Source organism: Neodiprion virginianus, chromosome 1 (assembly GCF_021901495.1).
Source record: "Neodiprion virginianus isolate iyNeoVirg1 chromosome 1, iyNeoVirg1.1, whole genome shotgun sequence".
Lineage (NCBI taxonomy): Eukaryota > Metazoa > Arthropoda > Insecta > Hymenoptera > Diprionidae > Neodiprion > Neodiprion virginianus.
The window spans coordinates 29,058,825-29,073,877 of record NC_060877.1 but is presented as its reverse complement, the minus strand read 5'-3'; the positions used below and the strand labels follow the sequence as shown (position 1 = coordinate 29,073,877).

General features: G+C 41.5%; 4 protein-coding genes across 9 annotated transcripts in view; 3 read left to right on the top strand and 1 right to left on the bottom strand.

The window, feature by feature from the left end:
* Positions 1-15,053, bottom strand: part of LOC124310340 (secretin receptor-like) — a 37,549-nt gene that overhangs the window by 11,084 nt on the left and 11,412 nt on the right. The gene's annotated exons all lie outside the window — the stretch shown is intronic.
* Positions 1,985-6,916, top strand: LOC124310341 (pickpocket protein 28-like). Its single transcript, XM_046774178.1, has 9 exons — positions 1,985-2,186; positions 2,777-2,925; positions 3,252-3,363; positions 3,527-3,790; positions 4,122-4,233; positions 4,465-4,521; positions 4,623-4,782; positions 5,493-5,611; positions 5,701-6,916. Exons 1-9 carry the CDS (start codon positions 2,136-2,138, stop codon positions 6,039-6,041), a joined length of 1,365 nt encoding a protein of 454 aa, XP_046630134.1. The 5' UTR covers positions 1,985-2,135; the 3' UTR covers positions 6,042-6,916.
* On the top strand, positions 6,925-9,516 carry LOC124310342 (putative gustatory receptor 28b). Of its 6 annotated transcripts, none has more exons than XM_046774179.1 (8): positions 6,925-7,445; positions 7,512-7,810; positions 7,901-8,169; positions 8,237-8,428; positions 8,496-8,751; positions 8,846-8,914; positions 9,012-9,101; positions 9,271-9,516. In XM_046774179.1, the coding sequence occupies exons 2-8, from the start codon at positions 7,514-7,516 to the stop codon at positions 9,385-9,387; spliced, it is 1,290 nt and encodes a 429-aa protein (XP_046630135.1). In that variant the 5' UTR covers positions 6,925-7,445; positions 7,512-7,513; the 3' UTR covers positions 9,388-9,516. The 6 variants fall into 6 exon arrangements, with proteins under 6 accessions (XP_046630135.1, XP_046630137.1, XP_046630140.1 ...); XM_046774181.1 differs by having other exon boundaries at positions 9,012-9,105; positions 9,271-9,457; XM_046774184.1 differs by having other exon boundaries at positions 8,998-9,101; positions 9,271-9,404.
* On the top strand, positions 10,677-14,869 carry LOC124310346 (polyamine-modulated factor 1-like). The gene is made up of 3 exons (XM_046774189.1): positions 10,677-10,887; positions 13,869-14,075; positions 14,323-14,869. The coding sequence occupies exons 1-3, from the start codon at positions 10,784-10,786 to the stop codon at positions 14,585-14,587; spliced, it is 576 nt and encodes a 191-aa protein (XP_046630145.1). The 5' UTR covers positions 10,677-10,783; the 3' UTR covers positions 14,588-14,869.

Sequence of the window (15,053 nt, the reverse complement as noted above, 5' to 3'; positions counted from 1 at the left end):
ATTACCAGTTCTGAATTTATCATGAGGTTTGGTGTCCGACAACCGATTGCTATACCATTTGGATTGCCGTGAGCAGAGCTTGAGGATCACTTCTTTCCAAACAACTCAGAGGCTCGGAACTCAGCGAAGACATCAAAGAAGGTATCGTCTTCGCATACTATTTGATGGCTGTCGTGTTTATATTGAATTTTCACGTCGTTCTTTCACAGCGAATATCAAATTACAAAACACGTTTCAATTCGATCGAGTTTTGAGAAAAATCAGTGTGGCCAGTAATACGATCGTGATACTAAAAAGTTGCCTATCAAATTCCAAGACATGGCTTTTGATCTGAAACTTCCTTGGAAGCTGCGTGATGAAAGACAATTGTTGTAATTTGATATATCGCAGTGTCCGACTCATCCTTTGGAATTTCAAGAGCGAGTAAATTAGACAAGAGAAAGTAACAAGTGTAAAGAGAAGAGAGAACTCAAATGTTTGACTCAAAGTGTTATAGCAGGTGCATTTCCGTGCACTGAGATGCATGACCAGGCTAGTTGAATGTAATGTCGAGAGGATGCGACCAATTAATTGCAGGCTTCTTGACAAAAGTTGAACGATCAATCTAGGTTTCAATTGTACCGTATTGTACCGTTTAGCCTTGATAATCGTAAGAGTTGCAATTTGATTGACGTTTGTATTGCATTTCGTCGATTTCACTGACATCTTGACCAAAGTATACACAAGTCTTTGGGCGTTTGGATTTTTCAATCAGAAACTACAATCGAAATACGTTAAACATTGCTGACGATGAGTGGACATGGAAAAAATAATAAGGCCAGTCAGGTTTCCCGCTCCTCAAACTTCATTGATTATGTGAAATTAGAATCTTGATACCTGATACAGTTACTGATCCCCGAGTCGAGGTGTTGCATAAATTACTGTTAGAAACGAGAATCGATATTTTTATTCAATGAGAAAACAATGAATATGAATCAACGGAGTTCTTTAACAGATTCCTTAATTCATAGAATCATGGTCCGTAAAATTCGAGAATTTGAAAAATACAAATATGCCTTATAATGAGTTTAAAAAACTTCTGATCAGTGATAATCGAGGACTGTTTTGACTTCTGAAGGGATCATCTGAGAATGGAGCCGACTTTGAAGAGAGGTCAACATGGATGGCCGAAGCGAAACGGTAAAATAACTTTTCACTGTACCAATTCGTTCAACTGTGGTATTGAGATGCATCCGAATGCAATTATCTCAAATTCAGTGACTTCAGCTCCGCGTAAACATTCATCTTTTCTACCTCAATCACTCGACAATTTGAACTAAAGATTGCTGGTCAAGTCGTTACAGTTACAAGCTCGCGTAGTTACCGTAACATTCGTCTACCGACATGAACGGATAGAAATTTGTCATCTAAGTACGCTTGTCGCCCTGCGACTCGACACGATCCATATATTTTCTCTGCATAAAATTTACAGTATCACGAGGTCACGGACGTGGTGTGAAAATCCGACTCCGACGAGCCCTTCGAAGTTTCAGACGAGAAACTCATTTATATTTCCGTGAGACCAGCCTCCACGGTTTCAAGTACATCACTTCGCCAGAATCGACAATCATCGAGAAATTTATTTGGATTGTGGTAGGAACGGAGCAGATTTGTTTCTTCAAAACACTGTGAAAATTTCTCTTCGCTTATCCGTTTCCAGTGGTGTCTATTATTACAAATGGATTCGCGGACTGATTCACCTCGAATCAATTTTCTTCGTAATAACGCTCCTGCATGATTTAGGTCTGCACTCTCGGTATTGTGTTCTGCATAATTCTGATGTGTCTGGTCTGGCGTCGCTTCCAACAGACCCCAACAGTGATCACTATCGACACGACGACACACCCTATATGGGACCTGCCCTTTCCAGCAGTCGCAATTTGCAATTTCAACAAAATCTATCAGCCGGAAGCCGATCGTCTGAAGGCAGACTTGTGAGTATTGAGATACGGCCCTTATTGGCTTCCTTCGATTACCGGAATTTCTTCTCGTGAAGCCAAAGGGTGGGCCTCACCAACGCGCAGATCGAAGACTTCTTGCAATCGCTACCAAAGCTGGTTCGTCCGGAGTACATAACCGTCAACGTCAATCCAGGAATGCGAGCCATGGCTGCTCTCGGCTATACGGTGGAGACACTGATGCGCCGGGTAAGTTGAGATCCGAAATAAATATGCACTCGGGGTGTGATCGCTGTGTGTAGAAAACTAGGTCGATTTCAGATCTTGATATGATTAGTCCACGGAAAGCGGCCTGAGTTTCCACTTCAAAGCGCACACACTCGAGCTCTAGGAAAATATCGATATTTGTCAAAACATCGCGGATAAGACGATCGGAAAATTTACTACTGAATTTCGTGTACAGACCCAGGTTCTGTTTGCCGTGGGCAAATAACCAAACCGTGAATGGTGGGTATCGTATTCGACAAGTAACTTCGCTTTGAAGTTTAATATATTAACACCGCCGTAAAATCGTGCTTGAAAATGCAGTATCTCCGTTACGATACGTTGATACCTACTTTATAGTTGGTGAAAATTCAACTTTTCTTAAATACCGATTACGGTATAATCTAAAGACTTCGGCAATGTTCATAGGCAAATATTGATGACCATTAACAAGACTATGATTTTCTTATCGGTGAAATTTTCTCAACTTTTTTTTGAGTTTCGGGTGAATACTGGTCTTGAATATTCCGTTCCAGTCCCGCGAGGGTTTTGTTTCATTTAGTTTTCCAATTTAGCTGATGCAGCCTTGCGACAAAATGTTGATCAAGTGCGCTTGGTTAGGCAACCTGTACAACTGCTCCAAGATGTTTCGTACGATCAAATCAACCGAAGGTTTTTGCTGTGCTTTCAATTATCACGCGATGATCGCGTCTGACTCCGTAGCGTAAGTAATGTACTTGTTGACCTTTTCCTTGATTTCAGAATCTCACTGTTGACATTTCTGGAAAACGAAATACGTATTAAATTCAATGAATTACAGTATTTAAAATTTAAGCACTCATCATTGATCGACAATATAGCCTGTGCAGGCTTATGAATATACACGTATACCTATACGAATGTTCAGATTTATAGATAAAGAAAGAAATTTCTATCCACATCACGGAATCAAGGCTACACTGGTTACCGGTTAAAAACGCATAAGATCCTTTCCTTTGAATATAGATTAGCTTCGCACTATCAGATATTTGGATGCAGATGAAATTCCAGTACCTGTTACAGAATACCTTCTACCTACCAAAAATTCGTACCAGGGGTGATTAGCTCGAACACCGAATCAGAACAAAATTCCGATTGGGTTCCCGGAGTGGAAGGAATCGAGGTTAGTAAACTGTTGGAGGGACAACCTGTAGGTTCAAAGTCACTATGATTGGAGCTGAGCGTCACCGTTTTATTTTCATTAAAAAAATCACTGCGATCGAAACCGTATTGATGAAACTTTCCATTAATATTGTCAAAAACATTATATAATTATATCATGTTAGAAAGTCGCAGGATCTGGCAGAGATGTCGGGCTGTCCGTGATATTTGATTTGGAAGAGAATTTTTACGGAGGTGCGACCCGCCCGTATATCGGGGCATCGGTTATGCTTTACGACGCGGAAGATTATCCAGAAATCTCAGTACTTACCTCTCTGGCAGAACCGGGGAGAGAGATCGACATTGCGATAACAGGGACTATAGTCGAAAGCGTGCCGAGCGTTCGAACGCTTTCTGTCGAACGGCGACAGTGTTGGTTCGATGATGAGGTGGGTCTTTTCTTTTCTTCGCCTGATTAGGTACTCGACGTTACCCTATCAATGTTATGCCTTACATATTATACTTAAATTGAAACGTTCAAACCCAGTAATTGACCCTTTTATTTTCTAAAATAATATATTGACGGCACAAATCGTAAATTTCTCGATGGTTAAAACCGATTGCTAGAGGGTTAGAAATGCCAAATTTAGTCTTTGATAATTTTAGAACTAACGATCAAACAGATCCACCCAAAAAAGGTCAATAATTTGGACATGGTCTATAACCTGTACGCTTACCTTATTAGCTGCTAATTTTCATGTTGCGCATGATTGACTGCAGGTTAGTTTGAAATCATCGCCGCTCTACAGTTATCCAACGTGCGTTACCGAATGCAGAATCGAACACATCAGGAGCTTGTGCAACTGCATACCATTCTACTATCCGCACTCTTGTGAGTTAAGTAGACGTAGGATGTCTTAGCGTCCCTGGGATTCTTATTTCACAAATAATTCCCACATTTACTCGATTGATGGCACACATGCACACGTAATGCAGAGCTTTCCATTTCAATTCTACCGTATCTGGTCAATGTTCAACGTGTCACTTGAGAAATTCGTCAAGCTGCTGCGACATTTTGCTTCCCGGGTAACGTACCTTGCATCTATGTTTTTCTTTTCCACAGATACGCAAACTCGCACTTGCGGTCTAACGGATGTGCACTGCCTGCGAACTTACAGACGTAAGGATCATTTTCCATGACGATTTCGCGTGTTTACTTCCGTTTCACTCGGGTGCCATTGACGCCACTGAATTTCGTCCTCTTGATTTTATCATACGCAGGAGTTCTGTCAAGCTTACAAACGCCGATAGATATGGGTATCGAAAACAGCACGCTGGAAACCGCCGAGTGCCAGTGCCTTCCTCAGTGTACTGATAGATGGTATTCTTTCACAACCGAGGCGACCGATATGAAACAAGTTAAATACGACGCACCGATGTTGTAAGTTTCTTCGACGACAATATGACAGTGATTACTTTCGCCGACGATAAAGTTGCTAAAACATACGTGTTTATACAACTTTAGAATCCAATACGCAATCACAGAGTTTAAGAACCAAAAGAGAACTTGCAAATTATCTCCTTGCATGGTGTATAGATAGTTTGGTATTGATACGAAAGGCGATAGTATCAACAGACAAATATCGCCCTCAATTACGCTATCATATTTTTCTTGCTCACAGTGAAAACGAACCTGAGCAATATAAAACTGCATAATCATTGTGGGTGGCTCTTCTGTTGCTCCTAGGGGACATTTCTAGTAGGCATATTCTCACGTCTGTCGCTACATTGCCTTGTGTGAACGAATACAATGGGCAACAATCGAACTTGCTTGGGTTACTTGATAATTCGTACATAATGGTGTAATGAACTTGTTTTGCCAATTTACCAGCGAGCACCTGAAGGTGTACGATCGTGAACGATTTTTGTGTGCCACATCGTGATGCGGCGAACATCGGTTCTTGTTGGTTCACCGCAAACATACTGCGTACAAAAGTATTGCGCTGAATTTGGCTAAATTGATGACATTTACCAATCAGTTGTATGGCGAAAACAATTGTAAAACTTGCCGCTTAAGCATGTAAAATGACGCTAATGCATGCATGGGTGTGTGAAATTTGTGTTTTATTCTGTTTTATGGGATGGTAATAGCCAATATTACAGCCATGGCTTGGACGTTCGAAATTTATCTCTGATTTACGTCTACTTTCGAGACATTTCGTGTCTTAAGTATCGCAAGGATATTTGGCTCACCTGGGACGGTCTGTTCGGTAAGTTGCCTTTTATTATTGAAAAATTACGTTGCAGCCTTTAGATAATCAGGATCCGGAACCTATAAATGACTGAAATCGTTTTTCAGCATCCTTTGGCGGAATTTTTGGGCTATGTCTAGGTGGATCCGTTATTAGCCTGATCGAACTCGTGTACTTCTATGTAGTAAGAATATTCCATAAAAGGAATTACCAGACGGTTATTTCAGTAAAGAAGTCTGTCACTTCAAAGTTACAAAACAAAAATATCAAATGGATAGACGTGACGACAAATCCCGATGTGAATAATCATAATCCAGAGATGTTAATGAGCAGCTTATGGGTACCCTCAAACAATTCTACAGTGGACCACGCTGCTTCGTTATCAACCGAGTTCAAAAGTTTCCGAGCTTCTACCAGATTGAAACACAACAGGATTATCGCAAACTAACTTCCACGATGCAACGTTTATAATGCACGGTTTGTTGTATCCTCACAGAGCAAAGTAAACATTTTTACTACCAAACAGTCTTTGCGTTCCGATAAGTTCGATGTTATGAAAAGCACAGAAAATTGGCGTATAACTGGATCTTCATTCGAGTATTGTTTAAATCGCATTTTCATGCGGAGCGTGCAAAGAGAATAAAATCTAATACCTACGTGTGAATCACATGAAAATTACGTCCACGTGAAATTTCAAATATAATATTCTGCCTGCAATCAATTCAAATAATCCTGCGATAATAAATGAGTCACTAACAAACCGCATACAGAGCATATAATAAAAGTTATAATTTCAGTTATGATCAAAGTAAAACGTGGTTGCTGTCCCCTTCGAGCTTGTCTCTTCGGTAATTTACGAGTGACCCTATTAACGAATGATACGTCATCGCTAACTGACAGCAGACATCTGATCGTTGTCATGACATGCAGAAAGTACTGTTTTCAGTATACGAGCTTTGTCACGCTGCGTATCATCGCCGTTTTTATTACTCGAGCTTTGTCCTGACGCGCATCATCGCTGCTCTCAATGGGTGGACTTGGGCTATTGAGGCAAGCGGATGAACGATGTTTAAAGTTGATATTTTCTGGAAGACCTTGATTAATTGTAATAAATATCGACGTTTGCGTCAATAACGTGTAAAAAAAATAGTTACAATGTTTTATGGTGTTTGAATCATTCGAGACAGACGGAATTCATCGGTATATCAGTTTTCGGGAGCTGATTTCGTTGAAGCATAATTTGTATCAGGGTGCAAACTTACTAGTATAGAATGTTTTTTGAAATAGGTAGCTGCAATTCTTGGCCGGAAGAAAGTTAACTATTTTCGGAATTGAATATGCATTCCATGATCAATGACGGAATGCGTGTGTTCAGCGCAAATATCGCCATGATCTAACTGTTGCAGTCCAGAATCTCCATTTGAGAACTATTCATGCATTCTTACGACTGAATAATTTCTACAAAAAATATAAGACAAGTACCTGTGATACGAACGTGTCAAATGTTGCCTGATATTTTGATGTATGATGTCTCAATGTTTAATGCCGTTTGTATCAGCTGGCAAATATATTCACTTGCAAAACATTGCTAAGATTCTTGGAGCGAAATGTTTGAAGAATCGATTGCCGAGGATTAATGATACATCTACAAGCATAGCGACTTCACCGTATTATTTCGTCAGACGAGTGAAAATCTGCCATACCTAAGCCACGAAAGTGTTGTTGCACTTTCTCTTCGCTCCCTATTTCTCCGAAGAACCTAGCCATCTAATACGGGAGACTGTTTCTTTACTCTCTGATTGTGAGAGAGACACTCTTGTGCCTATTCGACAGGTGAATAGATTCACAGAGGGTAAGTTTACCGGATCAGGCTTTTTATCCTGTCGACCACCGAGTCCAATTTGCAGTCGTGTTCCAGATATGAAGTTCCTGAAGCCAAAGACAATCAGGAGTGCGATGATACCGTCCTTTCTGGCCCACTGGGTCCTTGGTATGGGGACTATTGAGTGCCCGTTCGGTCGTCCGAGACCAGTCATATCTCTGTGCTGGTCAATCGTTCATTTCACCCTTTACTTGAACATCGTTTTACTCGCAAACAAAGAGGATCCTACCGAAAATGGGCTTGGTAACGTTTCTTTTAACAGCTTTCAGATTTCCAGATTCATCAACTTGATCGCTGTGACGATATTTCTGTACTTTGGGCATAGGAAGGCGAAGGTATAATGTAGTTTACAGAATACTAATCGAAAATGCCACGTAACCTACGATTTTTAAAAAATACGTTGTATGTACCTGGAAAACTTTCAGGATGTCGCGATTTGTTTGGACAAGCTCAGTTCCATTGACAAGATGTTGATCACTATTGGGATCCCGAACGAATACGGATTGGTCTTAAAATATCAAATGATTCAGCTGACCGAGGTCCTTATCTTCGTGGGAATAACGCTGATCTATATTATTCGGTGGTTCGGTTACGAAGCTTGGTCCAAGACCGCGACCTTCGCCGGTGTAATTTGCGCTGAATATCTAATGATGTACAACCATATTATCAATGGCACCTTTGCTGCCCTGATCAGGTACTCATATAATCGGAATATTCGCAGTCGTTGTCCCGTCACCCAAACCTCGTTGTTCTTCTTGCAGACACATTGGCGGGCGTTTTCGACATTTGAACGCGCATCTGCGGCAGTTAAGCTCCAGAGATATAATAACTGGGCCGTTTCTTCCGATTTCAAACTACTTGTTCGCTCCGTTTAAGCTCGAAATTCACACGAACGCACTATCCACCAGAGTAACGGATAAGGAGTCAGTGGCGCATGTCGTGTGGAATACCAGGTGAAATTTAGCGGGTGAGGATAATTCGTCGTTAAACCACTACAGGGACTACACTTTTTTTCCACAGAAGAATACATCGTGAACTGTGCACCATAGCCAGGACTCTGAACGAGGCCTTTGGCATCCAGCTGCTTGTGTCGATGAGCACATCCTTTATTCTCATAATCACCCTGCTCTATACCGCTTACCTTTACTTCAGCGTCGTGACAGCCGAATATTCGACATTCAGCATTTGGACATTCGTGTTAATTTTGAATTGGCTTATCTTCTCTTGCTCGTCAATTCCGTATGTCGCTTATGTCTGCTCGATCACCTCTGCCGAGGTAAATGCCAGATTTGTACTTAAGTATCTTACAATGGTTTACGAATACTCTCGCGTATCGGAGTAACGCAAAACGTAACATTCGTTACACGCAGGCACAAAATATAGGCGAAGTCATCTACGAACTTATCACGCCGACCACTTCCAAACAAGCAAAAGATGAGGTAGGTACCGCAGCAGCATTAATTAAGTTCTACTCTGTGGTAGGCGTTTTGCAACGTTAGAATATTACCTGGATCATAACTAGACCTCTCTTGCTAGGTGCACAGCTTTTCACTCCAGCTTGTACGAAAACCTCTGGAATTCACCGCATGCGGATTCTTTGCGCTGGAGAACGGGGTGATTCGCGACGTACGTAAGTCTGCATTTAGGTCAATGATAAGCGAGTTGCACTCACAATCAAACTCTCCGAATACCTAACGTTTACTTCTACTCATTGAAGCTGTAACGCTGCGCCGACTCAAGTCGACTTGAATCGTTGAATGCGGCGTCGAACCTTTATCTCCAGCTTTACTTTCAGATGATCTCGTCGGTAACAACTTATTTAGTGATTATGATCCAGCTTCGCAGTACTTATGATGTGCCGGTCTTTGCCTCGACTGCCGTTCCATCTCAAGCGCTGAATTCTACCAGCTGAAGTGAAGTCAATGCCCATCAAGACATGTATATTTCTAGACAAAAATATTGGTTAATTTAGAATGTGTCATATCCGTTACGTATAGAACTTGCAAAATTCTTTTGTAGGTATAATGTGTTACGAATCTCATTTTAGTAGTGACTTGTAAGAACGAAATATATATCGTTGATTCCGAGTTTCGGGAAATATGCAAACGAACGTTTGGTCTTAATACGTTAATCCATAATAGGTGGTTGTTGACGAAACATCTGAGCCGTGAAACTTACAATTAGACATTGCAGCTAACTCATCACGTCACCATTATCGATTGTTCCGTCTCGTCGAACACCTGAAAAATTACCAAAGCTCCGGGGTGCGAGTCAATATTATTGAAAACATCTATGAAGTATAAATTAAAAAAAAAACTTATATTTGCCCGGTGGTGATGATGGGGATACAATTTATTTTACCACATCTCAATCTCTGATTCGTATGTACACAACAAGAGAACTTATAGACTTCACAAGTTATTTTACCTGCGTCATTAATTACTAGGGTATAATATATTAGTTAGGTTCTTTCTGCTCTTCGTTATTCCTAATGTACAATGTTGGCAATCATAGTCTATAGATTTAATTCGTACTTAGATAATTGCGAAATGAAACATATACACTGCACGCATGTCATCGACGCGTTGAATAATTCATGAACACTTCTTATTTCAAAGTTTTCAAGTTAAAGAATGAAAAAAGAAATGCATTTACACTAAACAGTGAAATTTTTCTGGATTTAGTCAAATTTCTGGTGATAGAAGCATGTCGAATAAAAATACAATCTTCGATAATAATTATCATCTCTCAGTTACTATTGTAACTATCAAACAAAATTTCAGTGCGTATTAATGTTTAACAAGCCTAGAAACGAGAAAAGCAAAGAGCGAGACTTCGGTTTTAAATCTGAAATATTCGTTAGAAAATAAACAATTTTCAAATAAAAGAACTTGCAGCTCCAAGTTACGTAATTCTCACCAGAGTAGCTTATCAATTAGGTAGAACATTAAACGCTAGATATAAATTGACAAAGCAGATAATATGTTTTTATTCTTTGCATGTATAGCCTGAAATGTAAGTATCTCGCAATACGATAATATTACAGTGATAGCAAACTGTGAATGTTCAAATATTCCCCGCGTCTAGCATTATTCAAATTTCGAGGGCTGCGTTCATTCGCCGCGTTCAACGGAGCTGACAATCAGCGCCAACTTCACAGCCCAGAGGGCGCCACCGGCTGCCGCAACTGTTTCGGCGGCGAACCGTTATAACGTGCTTTTGTTGTCAACAAAGGATTCGCTGCCGGCGTTCGGCAGAGTCCGGTTCGTTCCAGTTGCAGTTTGTATTTCGACCAGTTTACGCGCAGAATGGTCGAGGAGGGTTCTATTACGGCGGCGAACTGCCCTAAGGACCTGCTGCTCTTCCGGGCAGCGATTTCGAGAATATTCCGTGACATCGCGGAGTCCGTGAGGTAAGGAAATCGCTTTTCTTCGCTTCCCATCACACGCTTGACGCTTCGACGGCATTTGTCCGTAATAACTCAGGCAGCCGTTATCGGGCATCTCGATCCGGCGAATAAGAGAAACACGGATCCGTAAATCTTGTCCCTCGAATATTGAATAATGAATATTGAATCTGAGATCTTGAATCACGGACGGTGTCACTCGATGTCATTGGCCTCCGCGTCTTGCATACTAATGTATCGTCGTAACCCGTTCACGTGGCCGACCCGACTCACGGAATAACTGTCTATTTATTAACTAACAGTTGCCGACGATCCGCCGCCTTTAACGTTGACGAATCCTGAGAAACCAGGTATAATCCGTTACCCTCGCTCTCGGCTCGTTGGTTTCGCTTCGTCTCGATCCTCGATCGGTCCAACGTTCTTCTATCTCGTAAATTGCCTCTCACGTGCACGGTGTTAGAAAACAGCCCAATTGATTAATCAAAAATAACCATATCCAGCGAGTAACAGATATTTCTGCCTTCTCGCTTATATACGTGGTGTTTACACAACATCTGTCCCTCATTTTTCTTTCTTCAAAAATTCTGATCCAATTTTTCTTTCTTTTTTTTTCAACTCGAACAATTCTACAATTTTTTCTCTTTTCTACTCGAACAATCGTCTAATACGAATTATCGATTGTGTTTGCGCGCATGCATATTCATGTGTGTATATTTCGTTACGTTCAGACCCCCCAGTTGCGTTGTACTTGAATATTTTACCAAATGGCCAAACAATGCCGATAGTTGAACAAACACTCGCGGTCAACACCTGACTACAGATAGAGTAAATCGCCAGTTAATCTGTTTCTCAATCCGTTTTGATCACCCAATATTTGCCGAAAATTTTCGTCAACGTGTGTGAAAAAAAAGCAACAGGAAAGAGATGATATACGACACGTGCTGTTCGGTCAGGATTGGTGCAAATTTGTCGTTTTAGATTCAGATTGCACCCGTCCCGGCCTGATTGCGGTGCTCGTTGCAACACCGAAGAATCTCATTGCCGAGAGGGAGAAGAAGAACGGCACGAAGTAGAGATCGAAACACATCGTGCGAGTGTCGATAATTTGCATAAATCTGTGTTTAATTGCCCGTGCAAAGCTCACTCTCTTTCTCTCTCTCTCACTCTCCGAGTTCCGAGCGTTATTCCGTGAAATTCAAAAACTGGTTGGCACGCCAGCGGGCCTTCGTCCCATCCTGCGACCCAGCCTCCGAGGAGCCGCGTGGGTCCCCTCTTTGTTCGCATTTCGGACAAAGAAAAATTCGATCCCATGCGATAAAGTTACGCCGCCCGAACTAGCGCCTGGTTCCCCTCTCGTTGTGGACGTCTGGCGCTACGGCTTATACCTACATTCACGTCTATAGAGTAGGTCAGATGCGGACGACGCAGTGGTTCAACCCGAGAATGGTATACCGAGAATTTTTCGACCGATTATTCAACGCGTCGGTTGAGCCGTTTGCTGACCGGCTTCGTATTTTCCCCTTCCTGATAGCCCGGGAACATAATAATTTCGCATCACTGCTCGTTGTTCGCCACGTGGTTGTATTAATTCAATCCCGGCAATTGGGATGACTCCAATTTCGCAGCCAAGGAACGGCCCGCTTGTCGATACTTACGGAATTTGTTTCACCGCTCGAAATTCTCAAGGCGTGTCGTAATTACCGCTCAGGGCTTCCGACCGTTTTAACGGTGGGACACGGTTTACGGCTTTCGAACGCTCTTCGCATCGCGTGTCCTTCCAAAATTGCGGAAATTACCGCGCCGTCTCTCTTTTTTGACCTGGCGAATACCCGCTCGGCGATTCGAAGGTCGAACGTCGGGCGGTTCGTCGGCTGTTTTGTGATCGCCTCCTTTTGTCTCGGCTAAAATCCTCCGAAGATGTGCGGGCTCGGAGTTCTGACGAATTCTATCACGAGCTGATTCTCCAACGCTCGAAAGTTTCGCGTGCCGCCCGGATCGTTGATATTGTCATCGGAACGAAGGGAATAATGGGGGGAAAAAAGGAGAGATGAAAAAGCGACGGGGAAGCCGGCCGTTGCGCAACACCGCGAAACGTCTTCCGTAACGTGGTTATAATGGATCGGCGCGTTTCCATCGGTGGATAGATACCCACTCCGCAACACACGGGCACTTTTAGCATTTATTCAATTACACGCTATTCGTACGTCGAGCTTGCCCACCGGCATATTGTGTCCTTTGATGACCAACATTGAATAATCTCTTCCCCACTATTCGCGCTCAGTCCCAGAATGTAAGCCAAGGCTCTCTAAAGTTGTACGAACTACGCCGTCTGCGAGGGACAAACGTTGCGATTTCCGTCTTTTTGCGATGCGGATGCTTGCACGAATTCACCGACAATTCCTTTTTCAAATTAAAGACAATCTCACCGCCGATTAATATTCGCGAATTTGCTAATTTTTGCAACACTGATAAATTAGGTATAATCAAACAGTTCGTTCTTCTTACGCAGAGAATTTAAAGGTGCTTCAGATCTATACCGGCGGTTATTCGTTCTATGGACCTGCAATGATGCATGATGTAATTTGTTTAGCGGAACGCCGAGCAGATAGGCATTCCAGCCATCTAATGTTACAAAACGCCCAACCTGTGCACTTTATACTCTCACGCAGCACACGCGTCTACTCGTAACAAGCGTGTCCGATGGGTGTCCATGAATCAGTTCGTGGAAGTGCCGCAAGTCTAAACATTTAGCCGTACAATCAGTAATTTCTTTGAATTTCTTTTTCCCTCGTGCCATGGACCGTCATTTTTTATAATACGCTTCCTTAGCGATTTACCAAATTTTCCGTAAATCTCCGATCCGGTTAAGTGTTCCTTGATATTAATAGAATTCATACAGTACTACTACATTATTTTTGGGTAGTTTGTTTTACAGTTATTCGTCAAGATTAAGGTATACGCACTATTTCACGATTTGTTTCTTCCAGCGCAGATGAATTCTGGAATAGCTGGACCGTTTTGAAACAAAAACGAAAACTGTCTCAACAGCTGTACACTTTGATGGTAGACACATTGTACGATAACATGGTTACTCGTATAGATGAATTTATCGCGGAGGACGATTTGATCGAGAAATTCAACGTTCTGAAGCGAATAATTGACGAAACTGACACTCCGCGTGACCACGTAGCATGGTATGAATTTTTACTTCGGTATTAAGATGCATTTTCAATCCCACAGGGCATGATGAACATGCATTAATTTGATGGAGGTTGATACAGCATCTGAAGTAAGCAAAAAAGTGATTGGAGAAGAACTCTATGAATGACTGTAAAGAACGTGGATCTATTGTTACTGTTACACTCGTGAGACTAAACTAAACAGCATGTATTTTTTTAGTGAATTCGAAATTGCTCTAATTAGCACCTTTTAATAATTTAGGAGACCCCCTGGGAATGTAATGGAGCATTTGCGATCTTTGGATGCGGAGAAAATCAAACAACACTCGGAAAAACTTGAAGAGTATGTGACGACGATGGAGGCAGAGAACAAGAAGCTGGCGCAGCAAGTTTCCAAAGGCAGAAAAGCTGCCAGTAGAGTCAACGCAAAAGCGGATTGTTTGTTAGAGCAGCATAAATATGTACGATCTGAATTCGAAAGGGCGGCTCGGCATCTTGAAGGTGATATTAAGAAGATGAGTGCTTAAAGCCGTGAAGATATTCGTTATTTGCTTCTTGTTTGACAATGAGTGAATAAACGATGTATGGAATTGTACATAGTGAGTCGTTTGGCTCATGAAAATTCAAAGTTTTTAAAACTAGCTTTAATTGTCACACTTTAAACAGGGATGAATTTAACATTTGTTTACTTTGAGCGTTTATTTCAAACGCATAATTAGGGACCAATTAAATTAGTTGTCTGTTTCGTTTTGTTTCCCATTTTGAAGGGGAATTTGACTGATTCTAAATGTAAATATGTATATTATGACGTTGATTCAATTCAATAAAAAAAAAACAATTTCAACTAAGCCACGTATCGTGTATAAATATTTTTCTACGCTGCGGCAGTCAAGTTTCGTTTATTAAGGCGAATTTCTGTGATGAATTTAAATTAAAAAAATTATCTGTACGTAATGATAATGATACATACCAAAAATCAGTGTAATTTATGTG